The sequence below is a fragment of the Melanotaenia boesemani genome, chromosome 23 (assembly GCF_017639745.1).
Source record: "Melanotaenia boesemani isolate fMelBoe1 chromosome 23, fMelBoe1.pri, whole genome shotgun sequence".
Lineage (NCBI taxonomy): Eukaryota > Metazoa > Chordata > Actinopteri > Atheriniformes > Melanotaeniidae > Melanotaenia > Melanotaenia boesemani.
Window position 1 is genome coordinate 13,759,234 of NC_055704.1, and position 16,275 is coordinate 13,775,508.

General features: G+C 37.9%; 1 protein-coding gene across 3 annotated transcripts; it reads right to left on the bottom strand.

Annotated features, from left to right (window-relative positions):
• Positions 1–7,524: 7,524 nt before the first annotated feature.
• On the bottom strand, positions 7,525–13,817 carry pfkfb3 (6-phosphofructo-2-kinase/fructose-2,6-biphosphatase 3). 3 transcript variants are annotated; one of them, XM_041978110.1, is made up of 15 exons: positions 13,572–13,816; positions 11,601–11,729; positions 11,331–11,427; positions 11,172–11,238; positions 10,988–11,062; positions 10,841–10,897; positions 10,605–10,729; positions 10,309–10,516; positions 10,059–10,205; positions 9,868–9,972; positions 9,606–9,735; positions 9,383–9,510; positions 9,087–9,275; positions 8,803–8,825; positions 7,525–7,734 (listed from the first exon to the last, which is right to left on the bottom strand). In XM_041978110.1, exons 1-15 carry the CDS (start codon positions 13,639–13,641, stop codon positions 7,728–7,730), a joined length of 1,557 nt encoding a protein of 518 aa, XP_041834044.1. In that variant the 5' UTR covers positions 13,642–13,816; the 3' UTR covers positions 7,525–7,727. The 3 variants fall into 3 exon arrangements, with proteins under 3 accessions (XP_041834044.1, XP_041834045.1, XP_041834046.1); XM_041978112.1 differs by lacking the exon at positions 7,525–7,734 and adding an exon at positions 7,774–8,405 and having other exon boundaries at positions 13,572–13,817; XM_041978111.1 differs by lacking the exon at positions 8,803–8,825 and having other exon boundaries at positions 13,572–13,644.
• Positions 13,818–16,275: the final 2,458 nt, after the last annotated feature.

A 16,275-nucleotide genomic window follows, 5' to 3' on the forward strand; every position in this document is an offset into this window, starting at 1 on the left:
TTAAAAAGTCAGGACAGCGTCACAGCAGGATGTAAGCTGCTGTTGTCTAATAACTTCTAGAGCAGGTCCCTTGGCACCTCTTCTTGTTTTGAGACTGAACTCTTTTACAGTCCAGGGACTAATCTAGTCCCTATTTAGTTCAAGAGGGAAGGATGCTAATTTATTGAGTGTCAGACTTTGGCACCTCATCTCCTTTTGCTGAATGCAAACTTCAAACAGCTGTATAATCTAAAGCTGTAATGAAGTTTTGTGCATTTAGGCAGCAAAGTGTACTGGGGGGGCATTTGATTCACAGCCTGTGGTTTTATTTCACATTCAGTTATTCTTTGCATTGAGCTAAATTTTGACAATCTGGCACCCAGTGGCAGCAGATGTTAAAACTAAAAGTTTTGATCTATCTGAACCAAAGAATCAAAGCCTGGTTTTCCACTTCAATTAAAACAAAAAAGTTTCATCTTTTCTTCCTTTTACAATCCCAAAATCCCCCCAAAAAACTTGCCAAACAGACTGACATATGACATTGTGCCTTATCAGATTCATTTTATTTCTTAATATACTTCTGTTCTTCAAAATTCATTCCTAAAAAGTTGGAGCAGGGGTGGCTGATAAAAAAAAATGTGATGTCAACAGGTTACGATTTAGTAGAAAAGCAGTATACATGGAATTGCTGTTAGGAGCAAAAACAGGCAAAGTGTGTCTTTCACAACAAATGCATTGACAAGCAGCATAACTCAAAGAAAAATTAAAAAAGGAAATTGCATATTTCTGGTTTTATATTGCATATACAATTCAAGACATGTTTCCTATAGCAGTCTAGGACGAAGATGGTACTGGACTTGTCCATCTGGAGCTCTGACCTCTTTCCCAATAATATCTGAAGAAACTTTTAAATGAAAGATGCCACTAAGACAACACTGATGTTGCATATCATAATACACGTTTGCAGGATAACTGGAACAAAACAACAACAACAACAACAACACCCTTCAATTGCGCTGCAGTGTAAAAAATCTTTAGTCAGTGCTTAACTTAGGAAAATCACATTAAAAATAGTTGAAGTTGTTGGAATTGTTATTTCTTATATGCAGAGATTTACTATTCACTAATCTATAGTTAAAACATAATTTACATACAAATGTGAATCCCATTTTTTAAAGAGTTTAGTGTCACCCATGAAGAAGTAAAAGGTTGATGCCATGTTCTTAAAACGACATGAAAACATTCATGTGAACTGAGTAACATTCATGAAAACAAATACTTAAAGAAAAGTAGTAAAGCATCTGTGAGCAGGAGTGGCCTGCCAAGTTATCCATTTAATCTAGTTATGTCACACAAAGTTCATAAGATTACGTATTTGCTTCTAAATTTGCCAATAAAATAAATAGTTAAAGACAAATGATTTAGAAAAGTTTAACAGACTTTCTTTCGTCTGTTTACAGAAAAGCAAACTTAGCAACACAGTGAATCACAGTTGCGGGAATTTGTTTCTACTGAAAACAAAACTGGATAGAGGATGTGCAAAAAGTACTGGCCTCAGAACAAAACTATTCCTTTTTTTATATGTATGTATAAATGCAAGTAGTAGCATTTAAATAAATAAAATAAATAAATCAAACAGTAAGACGATTCACTACAGTAAGACATTTTAACGTGAGGAACTGTGCAGCAGATCACGTAAGAGGGCTTTTATTTTACCGTCAGTGTAATCGGGGATAACGAGAGTCTATTTAATCTGCCGCACTCCATTCAATGCTCGCTGAAAGACTTATCCTCTCCATTCAGCACAAAAAATCTCCCCATCAATGGCTGCTGCACAAAGAGAAGGGATGAGCTTTCACTTCACTGATGATGCAGGTAATAGATTCTGCCCAAAACAAAGCAAAAAACAACAAGTTCAACTTGGGCATGAGACCATATAAATAGATACTGAAGCCAGGCCAAGATTCCTTGTTTACCCCTCACAACTCTTACATCTCTAGAGGCTTAGCTTCCCTTTTATTGCTCAAAGTCATAGTTGATCAAAGAAACAAAGCAACCAGGCCTGAATCCCAGGCAAAAAATAATAAACAACAAAGACGTCATCTTCTGAAAGTTACATTAAATAGGAAGTTTTTAAGTGTTTCAAACAGGGTAATGCACAGAGGGTCTTTGGAGGGTAGATATTGCTGTAAAATGTGTGGTGAGGAAATGTGTGTAAACTTCCACTCGCATGGCTGATAGAAAATGAGTAATCATTGTCACCGTCGAGATACTGATTACAGATGACCAGCAGTCATAAAGACATAAAAAATGCAGGTGCAGTGGTTAGTATCTGAATCATCAAATGAGTTCTTTCATCATGACATCACGTTTCATCATCCTGTTCCAAATATGTCCATCGCCTTCGACTGACAGAGGATTAGTTAAGCATTAATCTTAATTATACAAACTTTTTCTTTGTCATACCTGTCATGATGCATGCACTCTAAGTTTGAGGGCTCAAATGCATATTGTCAAGAGGAGACAGGAGGATGAGGACTAAACAAAAACTATGTTCCTTTCTTATTTCTAAATGATACTTTTGAGCCTAGCAGCCCTTAAATTAGGAAATCCAAACACTCAGGACAGGAACCAAGGTAAACCTAAAACTACATATTCAATAAGACAAAAGATGCTAAACTGATGCTGAATAAAGGGTACTGAGGAGCTTAAATAGTGAAAGGGTAATCAACTAATGAGAACCAGGTGTGAGAACATGAGGCCACCAGCACAGGTGTAAACTGAAAACAGGAGGGACATCCATCCATTGTCTTAACACATTTATTCCCATGCAGGGTTGGGAAAGGACTGGAGCCTATCACAAAAGACAGAGACAGGGTACACCTGGACAGGTAGCCAGTCCATCACAGGGACTAACCAAGACATAGAACATGGGAATACAACGGCCAAGATCAGAGCATAAAACTCATAAACCATATTGCAGTGGAAATAAGATGCAATCAACCAAAAACCCATTAACTGGGACTGTAGCATGGGCCTGCAGGTATGTGGGACTACGTGATCAGACTCCAAATAGCTACTTCTGTAAAAGGGTCAAACTTATATTTTAAATTTTGATCTACTTTTTGATTACTGTTCCAATTATTTAATCATAGCAAAGCTATTTCATCCATCCATTTTCTAAATCAGCTTTATCTTGTTTGGTGTCGTTTGGGTCTCCCCTCCACAACCCTAAACCATTTTTCTACAATCAATTTTAAATTACCATTTAACCTTAACATCAATCTTTCTGGACTTTCAGAGGAAACTGGTCTACCTTTTTACCTGTTTTAACCCTTTTATAACCAAAGCATGATTTTAAAACGCATTCAAAATCCTGAGGACTTTCTGGAAAATTGACATTTGTCCATTTTTATTTCTCAATCGCTGAATAAGCAAAAAACATCAAATAATATGTGAGAGGTTAAACATTCAGCTTTCTTGCAAATTGATTTCACCTTTGTGTTTATCAGTTTTATTTTATTTCATTTTATTTTAAAAACTGTGTGATTATGTTTCATCAGGCTAAAGGAAAAGGGCTATAAGTGTGTACATGATGCAACAAGTGTAAATGGGTTGAACTTCCCTTTAGTTAAACTGTTTATCCTTTGCTTTCAAGTCACTATTTTAGTTTCTCTGGTCACTCTTTTTTTCATTCTTTTCATTTCAGTTTTCTAAGGTCAGAACTATACACTGTCTCTCTGAGCTACAAGTACCTGCAGCTGAGAATTGCTGTGTCACTTTTATGACTATAGGAATGTAGGTCAAACAGTTCATGTGTAGATATGTGTGTATGGGCCTACTCCGTTGCATGTGTGAGTTTATTTGTGCACCCTCTGGATCAGACGATATTACTTTGAGCTCCAGTATGATGAGGATTGTCTAACTGGTATTGGCCTGCAAGTAGAGGACGAGCTGCTGAGTCACAACAAAAGGAGTGACAAAGACAGAGAGTGAGACATGATGCCCAGTCTGCTGTTGATAAAGCAGTATGTGAAGAGAGTGTTAGTAAATATTTCAACAGCCCAATTTTAAACTCATCTCAAACGTCCGTCTTAAAGCGAGCCATTGAGTTTTAAGTCCACTGGGCTCACTGACCAACTGGGCCAGTCAGTGTTCAGCTTTTTGTAGCCTGTCTGATTGGGATCACAGTCGATCCTTCGTCAGCGCAGCATTAGACGACTATTTGTGGAGCTGCTGGCTTAGCCAAGCCTTTTAGCATCAAGCCTATGTACTATTCAGATGCCTGACACAGCAACTCCTCTTTCTCCCACAGAGATTATACACACAAATGCTATCAATGGCAAGCCACATTCAAGGGTGCTTCAGGCCGCCGTTGCCCTGACAACATATTGTCAGTGCACTGAGCCTCATTAATTTCACATCACAGAATAAAACAAGAACAATACAAGTTAGCAAAAGTGAAAAAAACTCAAATATTTGTTAAAACTGACATGCAAGAACACATGATGCAAAATGCAGCATAATCACTTGCATAGGTAAAACAGCGACAACAAAATGCAAAGTCTAAATGCAAAGTAGGTTTGAAAGTTTCCGTGGCATTGGAAGTGTTCAAGAATCTTCTGTGTGTGTGTGGGGGGGGGGGAGTTTCTGGGAGGGGGAGGAGGAGCAGACAGACGGTGGTGGACCTGACACCAGTCACATAGCCACTCTGCCCACAGGATGAGCCAAGACACTAAGTCTGTTCATGATTCAGTCAAGGAAATACCACGTTCAGTTGGCAATTTCAGTATGAAGATGTGCACTGGTGCAGCTATCAAACTGAGGACCAGTTACAGTTCAAAACTGTCAGAGTGAGAACATTTTGGGAAAGTGAGAAACTTTGACGTGCCCTCATTTTTTCCAACTTCATTCAAAAAGCTGTTTCTAGGGTTTTAAGGCTTGGCTTTGGGCTAAATGTTTGGAGTAGTGAAGGGTAAAAGAAGATGTTATCATTGACCCAAGGTTTGCAATGTGTTGGAAGGTGAGGCTTTTCAACTGTGTCTGTAAAAAGCTCAGCAGTGTTGTAACCAAGAAGGGTTCTCACATTTGGAAGCAAAGTTTGCTAAGCAGGAAGCAATAAAACAATCAGGCTGTTGACTCATGGAAAGTGGAACTGCCACATAGACAAACTTTAGACCTGAGGCCTGAAGTTAGACAAGTTTAACAGTGAAATCATTTATTTATTATGTATTCAGAATAGTAAAAGCAAATGAAACCTTTAAAAAAAATTACAGTAAAGAAGATGGAAAACTTGCTGGTCTCTCCATGCTGGAGACCAGAGTTCAATTCCCCCAGGGGACAAATATTAACACATTCCAGTTGGGTCTTTAGACAAGACCCTTAATGCTACTGCCTAACCACTGTAAGTCACTTTGGAAAAAAGCGGCTGCTAAATGACTTTAATGTAATGTAATTGAAAACCGAAAGGGTTTAGGCAGAAGCACGTAAATTATAAAATGCCCATTTAACATTCAATCAAGAAAATATTTATATCACCACCATTGATAGTACGAACAACTATTACTAAGATCTTTAGCATTTCTTTTTATCATAATTCATTACTATAACATTTAGGTAGTTTCTTTTAAATTGTTTCAAAGTAGAACTCATTTTAGGTCATCAGAACAAATATTTGACACCAGTGACAGTCATACAATGAACCCTAATATTTGTCCGTACCTTGGGTTTGCTAACTGTTGAATCTATCTACATATTTTTTACATATGCTACAGCCTTGGGTCCAGTTGTAAACACGGCAACAGAACATTGATGTAAGAATAAAGAAGCTAGACATCTGGAAGTTTCTTTTATAAATGAATACAACTAAAAACATGACTGATAATTCTAATAATTGTCTTGAGCTAGCCAAATATGTAAAAACATGAACATGACAACATGGAGGCAAATTATAACTACTAAATTATAATTTAACTATAATTATAACTAAAAAAAACTATAAATTAAGTTAAAAAAAATAGCAATTCACTCTGTAATAATCAGTATTAGGGTTTAATTGTATTTAATCTTAAAATAGTGTGCCAACACTTCTGATGCTAACAGGCAGTGTTTAGCATGTTAGCATGCAAACACTTGCTAACTACACTTTTCACAAAGTAAACTGACTTGAACAACATTGTGTGCATGAACCAGTGTTGTCTACTATCTCCAATGGATTTAGCATTAACCAGATAATATAATTTGCTCTTTAAAATTATACATTCTGAAATTCTTAGGCCTTAAAAGCATTTTTGCCATCATACTTGCATCACCACGGTACTTATGTGAAAGCAGGCTGGTTCTCCTGCTAAGTAAACAGTAAAACAAATGCACCTGTCATCTGACTCACACTGTATGACTCATATGAAAGTATTCCATGTCCATAGTAGATTATCTGCTTCCATATTTGGAGCTAAAGTGACAATGATGTTAATGAACTAAAAGAAATAAAAAACCAAATACTGCTAATTTTTCTGAAGTGAATTTATTGGTCCAGCAGATGCAAAATAATCAATTGTACACCACAATTTCCATGTGTGGTCCTCAGATTAAAACAAGGTGCCTGCTGTTTCAAGCATGTATTTCAAAACTACATAAAAATAAATAAAGAAGAAAACAGTTTGTCTTTTTACAAAAAGCTAACTTCAAGTATTTCAAGCAAACAAATTAACAAAAATCTTTACTGATTGAGAAGCAAGAACTTCTCAAGACATCTCAATCCAGCAGACAAGTACAAAAAAAAAAAAAAAAAAAAAAACTCCCATGAGTTTCCAGTCATCTTCCATTCGTTGACACTTTTACCATATGTACACTAACATTTACAAAGATATTATTAACAGCACGCAGTGTAATAAAAATATAGTTCTGTGCGTAGCAGGCAATGACAGCAAAAATAAGACTAACATATTTTCCATCTGTAAAGAGAACTGCATGCACTGTGGCACTGAAACTAAACAAAATGAAAATATTTAAATGATATGTACAGATATTAGGTTAAATGGTGTATCTCTTCAAGCAATTTGGTACAGAGAAATGACGAGAAGCTGCATTAGGCTTGAAAAAAAACAAGCGCTACAGGCACTCTACGGCAAAAATCACTGCCATTACCATGAAGTAACTTGACAACAATCAAATAAACGGAACAAAAGCAAGAAAAAAAAAGTGTACCACTGCTGTGCAAAATGTTGCTTGGTCTGCAGCATGTCAGCATACAAAGGATCATGACTTTGAGCCACATTTTAGAAAAACATGGGCTTTGCAGTATTAGATTCTTAAATACAACCATGAGATCATGATTGTTAAAACAAAACAAAAATAAACGCTAGATCTTTATCAGGGCATGAGATATAGTCTTTGGTCTGTAAAATAAAACCATGAGAAATTTATTTTTCCACAGAGCAATTTGGGTTATCCAAAGGCTCTAAAGAAATCTAACAGCAAGAAAAGGGGGGATTTAAGAGTCTTGCTTTGATACAAGAGGAAATGGGGGAAAAAAAAAAAAAAAAAAACACACACACACACACATAAATGTTCAGTAACCTGTGTAACAAAAATAGTGACGTTTTACAGACAGAAAATGTTGGTTTTAGACAGTTTTCCCAGCAGCATGTTGCCCGGTGACTCGGTGAACGGCTTTGGGACCCTCGTGACACATTGGTACATTTTTCACTGACAGGGCTGCAGGATGTCATGAAGACCAGAAGAGCTTCTCAGGTTCTGCAAAACAGAAAAAAAATAGGCTTGAGATGCCTTCAGTAGTGACTCATCCAACAAGTATGCACCATGTGGCCGACAAGCTGACCAACAGCACAAAAAGCAAAGTTACATCACCTGAGACTTTCTTTATAACTGTACTTCCTCTTAGATATCATACTTCCTGTGTTTGTGAACAGGTTGCTATGGCTACAACACTGTGATCGACGGGTGATTTTAAATTAAGGTGATGATAATGGCACGCACACACAATGTGTTCATACCTTTCTAATGCACCAGCTAAACTAGTGCAAACCGGCCAATTCAGCTGATGCAACCACAAAGTTATTCAGTCAACTACATAAAGAATAGGAACTATGTTGCTGCCTTAAGCTGATGCGAACAGAAACTTAAAGAAGTCCTAAAACCTGCATTACAGCTGTATTGTAAATGTGTTTGAGCAGAAAAATAGAGTAACTAGCAGAAGATAGCTTATGCATATTAACATTTGTGTCAGTGCTTTATATTGCAACTCTGGGATTAGTCCAATTGGTAGATGTTTAAAGTATTCAAATTTTTTATTTGTGTCACAGATGACTGCTGGCAGAACTATAAAGCAACTGCAAAGCCTTCAGTGTGTTTACCTTTGAAAGACTAAGAGTGAAACCACCTTTAGATAGTGGAGGATGGTGCGTCTTTAAGCAGCGCAACAGAGCAAAAACAAACCAAAGACAGACAAGAACAGGACAGTCAGCATGAATCAATAGAGTTTAGTAACGTGGAAAACTTAGGGAAAACAAATAGGAATCACAGGAATGTAATCCTGGGAAGTCTACTATGAGCAACAATTCTTTTCCCATCACTTCCAGAAATAGATCCACTTGAGAACATTGCAACATTTCTCAAAAGTTTGGATTAGTATAGAGTTATAATCAAATTTCTCTGTTTTGTTTGATATGAGGAAGTCCAGGAAAAGAAATTAAGCAAAAAAAAAAAAAAAGAAAGAAAGAAAACATGGCAACAGGAAGAGAATGGACGGATGTAAGTGACACAGCAAGATAGCTTAAGTTCCCAATCCAACCAAATACTTACAGGCAAACTTTGCCCAGCCAGTGCTGTGAGGTGAACAGGAGGAGAAGGCAGTGGAGGAAAGAAAAGAGGATGACAAACAAGTGAGTGAACACACAAAGGAAACAGATGCAGGAAATGTTGTGTCATGATGTCATAAATGCTGCTCAATCGTGATGAAATACATCATTTTTTGGATATTTCTTTCCCAGTTTCCCATAAGCAAATTTGCCTACTATAAACTCTCTAGAAAAAGGGCTTGAAAAATCCTTTTTTTGAACAGTTGAGCTATGCTCTTAAAAACCCACCTGTCCAGCCAGAGTGAGGGGGAGGTGTGAGGAGTTGCAGAGAGCCAGCGAGGCCACAGAGTTGGGTAGCTCTTGGATCGGAGCCTCGTCCAGGTCATCGATGCGAGGTTTCTTGATGTTGGACTCTGGGCTGGTCAAAGGAGTCACGCTGTTTCTCCTGATCAATGTGCCAGGACCCCGCTTAACCTCCTATCAAAGGACATTAAAGACTTCAGACTTACAGCATTTCCTCTGCTGTTCCATCACAGCTGACACATGCAAACAAATAAATAATTGTTGGAAAACACTTGACTAACCTCTGGTCTGTCTCTGTGGGTGTTTACTGCCTCCACATTCAGATGGATAGACTCCACTTTGCATCCATAGGCAACCGGAGTGAGCTTCAGTACCGTGTGGAGGGGACACTTCAGGTAGGGCATCTCATCTGAATCAGCAAATGGCAAGAAAAATGAAACACCTGAGCATCACACTTATGTGGATCTGGAAAACAAGGGGTCTTATGGGAGATGTAGTACCAACCTGCACTCTTATCCAAGAAGTAAGCAAGCAGGCAGCGCATGACAGCCTGGTGGCAGATAACTAAGACATTCTCCTGCCTCTCCAGCTCCATAATGACAGGCTCCACCCGTTGGACCAGGTCTTGGTAGGACTGTAATGAGAAGGATGGAGGAGTTAATTAGTATGTTGGTTATATGCATTTAAGCTACAGCAGGTGATTAAAAACCTTTAAAAATAGCTCTCAAATTCATGACTGAAAACATCAAATGGCATAATCAAGTACCTCTCCAGCGGGGTAGCGGTAGTAGTATTTATCTTCATCTCTCAGTGCAAACTCTTCGGGGAATTTCTCTTTCACCTCGTCGTATGTCATCTCCTCGCACACTCCCTTAAAGGAGCACATCAACCAGTCATTTAAACAGGTAATGACAGAGTTGCATCAGGTATGAAAGGGAGTCTTGAAGGGACACTCACAGCGTCAATCTCATTAAGTGCCTTCCACTGTTCGTAAGGGACTCCCAGGTGCTCAACAGTCTGGATGCTGCGGCGCAGTTGGCTGGTCCAGACCTTCAGGTCCTTCAGCTGCTGCTCCTCCACAAAGCGAGCCAAAGCAGTGGAAAACTACAGCAATAGAGGAAAATATTCAACACTTGATTTCTCATTAAGATGTTTGATATAATCTTGATCCGGACTGCATCCATCCTATGGCTTTTTCTTTCAGTACCTGTCGGCCCTGTGTCGAGAGTCCAGAGTCGCCACCCAGTCGTCCCTCCAGGTTGTCTATACTCTCTCCATGTCTGCACAGGTAGATGGTACGTGGCTGGACGTGGATATTCATCAAGTAGTAGACAATCTTACTCTGAATGTGGTCCTGGATACGGTTGACAAGAAAACGGCGACCCACGTCGATTACCTTGATGAAAGAAAGACCCCTGGAGGAAGATTGCAAATGGGACAGGATGAGTACGAAGTCTGAAGGTTTTTATTGGATGGAACTAATGAAAGTGTTAACGAGTTTACCTGTCATACTGATCCGGGTCCAGAGGTTGGTAGCTGGTTCTGTAACATTCAATTCTCTTTTGGAAATCCATCATGGCGTCCGTCTTGTTGCAGTCCCGGTAATCCGGACAGGACACCTTCACTTCCTGTAAAAGGAGAAAAAGGGTCAGATGACACATCATCTCGAATACCTGATGCCAAAGAGACCGGATCACCAAGTCTTTAAAGACAAGAAAACACTAAGATTTGTGACTTACCATGATGTTTGACGCAATGACACTGGGATCCTCACACACAGACTCAATAAAGAAGATCTGGGGGAAAAAAAGAAAGACGTTCTTTACACATTCTGCACTGGTACCACTGTCACATCATGGTTCCTCTGTCACCATAGCAAGACATACCTTAAAATCATTTTCCCTGCCGAACGTGAGGATCAAGTCTCGCCTCTCTCTGGTTGTGTTAGTGGCATCAAAGACCTAAAAGACACAACTCTTTCAGTAAAGCCATGTTCTTCTGTCATGTTGCACTAAGGAAAGCATCCAATCCATAAAAAAAAAAAAAAAAAAAAAAAAGGGGGAAACTCACCGCCACTTGGCCTCCCTCATCCTTCAAATAGGACTTAACATCTCTTAAGGCTGCTAAGGCACACTGCCTGAAAAAAAAAGAAAAAAAACGAACATACATTACTGTTAATTCTTTCTACTCATTTGGAGTATCAACTGTATGTACATGAGGAGGACTTACTCCCTGATTTTGACGGCACATTCATTATCAGACTTGAAGAAGTCATAGGAACTGTAGTTCTTGACGGCCTCCCTGCGGTACTCTCCTACATTGAAGACTACAACACACACGTGGACAAGTATGAACACTATGTCCTGGTACCAGAAACATGAGTTGACAGTGGCAAAACACTTTAAGGGACAACATGTCAACATGTAACTAAGAAGCTGCTGAGCTGTGCAAACTGGACCTGGATTTAACATGTGCTGGCCATTTTGGAGAGTCATGTACCTTTGGTGGGCATGCCAATCCAGTTGAGGTAGCGGGTGAGTTTCTTGGACATGTACGTCTTGCCTCTAGCCGGGAGGCCCACCATCACAATGACAGTGGGCGGGTTGGCGAAGTGAGGGGCGCCAGCTCCTACAGATACGGATGACATGGAGAGAAAATGTCAGAACAACTGTACTTGTTTACATATCTAAAAAAAAAAAAAAAAAAAAAAAAAAGCGTGGTAAATACTGTACTTAGGGATGCAGTAAGCACAGAACTGGATACTGTGTTATGTTCAGACCTCTTGAGGGGAGAGTATAAAATGACAGCAACAAGTGGTGCAAACATGAACGAGCCAATAACAACTGAAATCTGTGTGAATTGCTTACCAGCCTATAATCTCCATTTCTCTCCAAGCTGATACACTCCCAACCAGCACGTAGCTGCCTATTGCCATCAGATTCACCTTTTACTTCCACCTCAATACACATCTGACCTATTTTGTAGGCCATCACTACAAAAGCCAGGATGAGGTTTTTTTTCCCCACCAGGCCACATATATACAGTAGCTTAATCCAACCCCTGAGGCCCATGGGGGATTTCATTCTGTGTCATTATCCTTTGCGTGCTTCTTCATGTTATCCTGGCTGCAGAAAGCGGGAGGGATGGCAAAGGAATGCAGAGCACAGATTCCACATGTACAAGACCTTTTAGATGCTGAAAAGGTGAATTACTTCTAAAGCATCAAGTACTTATCATGTCCCCTCAAGTTTCTTGTTTTAAAAATTACATCTCATTGCGTGCTCTCCATCTCTGCTACCACTGGTCAGCATCAGCAGTCTTTTCATGGTCTAATAACTGCCTGAGAGCACTAATTTACTCTTCGTCACTGCGCTCCTAATCTTGTTTCCACAACAGAGTCACCACAACGCTTAAATGGAAAAACGGATCAAACTGTAAGTGGATGTTCAAGCATCTGATTCATTGTTCCCAGGCCTGTCTGTGCCTTCATCTCTACCTCATTTCATTTGTTCAATTTACCTATGCCAGTTACTTATAGAAAATGGTCAAATAGAGGCCTTATTATAGAGGCAATTTTTTCAGACATCTAACAGAAATTCTGGTTTAATCTTGATAATAATAATAATAATAATAATAATAATAATAATAATAATAATAATAATAATAAATAATAACACTAATCATAACAACAACAACAATAATAATAATAATAATAATAATAATAATAAGAGCCAGGTCTGCATGAACAGAGGTTTGATTTATTTGATCTAATTCTAATTGATCTAATTGACCATCCATCTTTAAGCTAGCGCAGGTGCGTCAATTATGATTTTCCTAGTTTAAATTAACGGGTATAACTTAACAGCTAAAATTTTAAATAATTTTTTTTTCCCCAAAAAACCCCAAACTCAAACGAATGAGTTGCTGGGCGTTATTATAACTTTTTCTACCAAGAAGACGACCTTCACAAATCTCACTTTCCTCACTCGTTATGGTAGTATGTTAAATATGATGCCAGAATCAGGGTCGCTCCATGCGCACGTGATGCCGACCATCCAATTAGAAAACTTCAGAGGCGTCACATCCAGGAATACCGAGTTACTACGGTAACTATGGCTACAAAAGACCCCAGTCGTGCTCCTATAACGGAACGGTGACGTAGCGTATGTCCTGATGAAGACCACCAATCAATGAGTTGGAATTTAAAAAAACCGGTATGCAGGTCCACTGAATGATCACGCATTAAACCATTATAGTGCTTTGTTAAAATTATAATGCTTATGGTTTGTATAGCTGTACCGCCACACGTGCCGTTAGCGTGTTCAAATAACAGGAACTTGTAAGCATCAAATATTCTAAAACTGTGCTTAAATATAACAGGAACAAACGAGCTTTCGAGGAATAACTAACCATACTAAAAACCATTGTGTGGTCACAGGCGTAAGAATTTAACAATATTTAGTAATTTACCTCTTCGCTTGTCATCCTTGGTGGGAACCCAGATCTTTTGGATCCTGTTCTGGGTGAGCTCTCTGGGCATTCCTTAGAGACTGAAGAATCACAAAAGACACAGTAACTGAGTCGTTTAGATCCTGCAGGCACAGATATTAAAATGAGCCGGTGGTTGCCTAAGATGAAGCTTCGCTCGTCTGTTCAGATGCTGTTCCGCCGTGTCCTCAAAGCGCATTGAGCAGGGCTAATCTGCCGGTCTGCGGCACACATCCGCTATTTAACCACGCCCGGCCGGCAGGGAAGCAACGTGACTGCTGACGACGAGGCAACACGCGCACGCGAAGGAAAACCCATTCACACACAGCTAAGACGAGCACACACATACTCACACAGAGGTCGCCACAGCGCCGCTTCGTGGCAAATTTTATTTATGTTATTTTATATAAAAAAAGACTATTTTGAACGTAATGTGTGCTTTGTTTAATTATAGTATTTATCGACATATTTGAACGTAGGCAACGATTCGTGAGTCGAGTCGCTGTTTTTCTTTAGCGGGTTTTCTTGCTTATTTGTTGTTTTTTTTCTTTGTTTTACAAAGGCAGCAGCTTTTATTTTAATTAAAATGTACCCCTTCAGTCTAAACATTTTTATTTAGTGTCTTATCATAAACATTCTTTATTGATTTAAACGGTGCGCAGTTATATAATAATACTGTAAAGTACTTTCTGTTTAAGGATAATTTTCACAATTCCTTCGTTGTATTTCTATCTAGTATAAAATAAAATAAAATAAACTAGTTTTCTCTAGTGTCATTCTTAATTATTGTTTATTATAATAGAGATGAATCACTTTTAATAAGCCCTTTTTGTATTAATCACTTCTGAATTATTACAATTAAAATTGACAACTTCTTATTTGACGCACGATTTTTTTCCAGAATCATCTTTTGTGATTAAATAAGATTTTATACCATTTCAAATGCCTTATTTTTTTTTTTACGACTTAGTGTTAACACTAAGGAAACTTCAGTATTTGTCTAATTCAGTCTATAGTTAACCTGGAGGATACGTGCAGAGCAGCACATCAGCTCATCTCACTTCCCTCACACAACCTTACTGGACCTAACTACTCACCGCGATTTGGCAGCAGTTTTAGAGTACACTGACCAAACATGCCGTCATAATGATGCATAAAGTTAAAGAGAACTATAGACCAGGCTTCTTCATAAATGATTTCGAAATGAGCTGAATTTCACATGGATGATCGAGTTTTCTATTATTTGAAGCTGAGGTAGTTGAAAAGATTGTATTATTTAGGGTGCAATTCTTTTAAAAAGAAAAAGGTTTAATTCACACAAAAGGAAATAAATAAATAAAAACAGAACACCCATCAGCACTATCTATAGAGTTTTCACGTTTCTTGCATCAGCTTCCATCATCATCATCATCATCCAGGCAGCCTGAGGCTTTAACAACTTGTCCTGATGTTTCAGCTTGAGCTGCAGCATAGGTCAAATGAGAAGAAACCATTTGATTGGTGGATTTGCCTACTATACATATTAAATGCTCTAAAACATCAGTTCTATTTAGTTATTTACTGCTCTTTTATTGTGATCTTTCTCTTTGTTTTGTTTTGTTTTTTTTTTTGTTTTGTTTTTTTTAGTTTTCTAAGAAGCTCTCTGACATCTTTCTTAAAAATGTTGTGTAACACAATTCACGAATGCTTGTGATGCTATTTTTTAAAAATAAATATTATAATCTAGTTCCTTTTTTTTCAGTTCAGAACTTTTATTTAAGAGTTTCATTATTTAACATGATAATGAGAAAAAAATCATCTGAAATGTATAAAAATTCCAAATCATCCCATTTTTTCATCCAGCTTTTTCCTGAAAACATGATCTTTCATGTCAGTTCTGCAGATATCTGCTTTATTAACTGACTTTATGAATTCATTACTTTCCTGTTGTTTCCTGTTGACCATCAAAGAAAAGGGAAGCCAGCTGCCTTACTGCTGCAAGAAAATAAACACATCTTAGCTCTTCTGTTTAAACTTCTGTTTAATTTATCCCTGCCTTCAGATCTATGTGATGTTCATGTATCTGCCTCTGAGCAGTTTCTCATTATACATTTTAAATTGTTTATTTATAAAATGTATGAAATTAGTATTTTTAATCTTCATTTAAATCACACTGGTGATCTAGTAAAACTCAAACAGCTCTATTATTCACATATTTACTGGAAACTAATTAAAAACCAAATCAAAGACACATTTCAGCTTAAAGATGTTCAGAGAGCTTCAACAAATAGAAACAAGAACCTCAACAAATATGAAGTTATTATTCTAACTGAAAATGTATTACTTTCAGTTTCATATATGCACAACTGCAAATTAGAAAAAGTCTGAAAAATGTGAATGTATAAACGAATGAATAAGTAAGCAAGCAAATAAATAAAATCAAACCTAAGATTCTTAGCGTCTGAGGAAGAAAAAATGGGCCAGGAATCTCTTTTTGAATGAATTAAATAATTTATCAGAAGATTTAAAGATAATGTTTGGAGGAAATTTACATATTTCTACCTCTACAGTACAGAATATTACTTAATGATTCAAAGAATCAGGAGGAATTTCTTGGTGTAAAAGTCTGAGCTGGATATATTTGATCTCTGATCTCTCTGCACTTGTAATTCATCACTATCTGATATAACTACATGGGTATGGATTC

What these genes read in the sequence shown, in the direction of transcription:
- pfkfb3 (XM_041978112.1), bottom strand. Translation starts at nt 13,641, where the DNA reads ATGCCCAGAGAGCTCACCCAGAACAGGATCCAAAAGATCTGGGTTCCC. An exon ending in GATTGGCATGCCCACCAAAG is followed by an intron (nt 11,428 to 11,600) that starts GTACATGACTCT and finishes TGTGTGTTGTAG; the next exon opens with TCTTCAATGTAGGAGAGTAC. An exon ending in GCAGGGAAAATGATTTTAAG is followed by an intron (nt 10,898 to 10,987) that starts GTATGTCTTGCT and finishes TTTTTCCCCCAG; the next exon opens with ATCTTCTTTATTGAGTCTGT.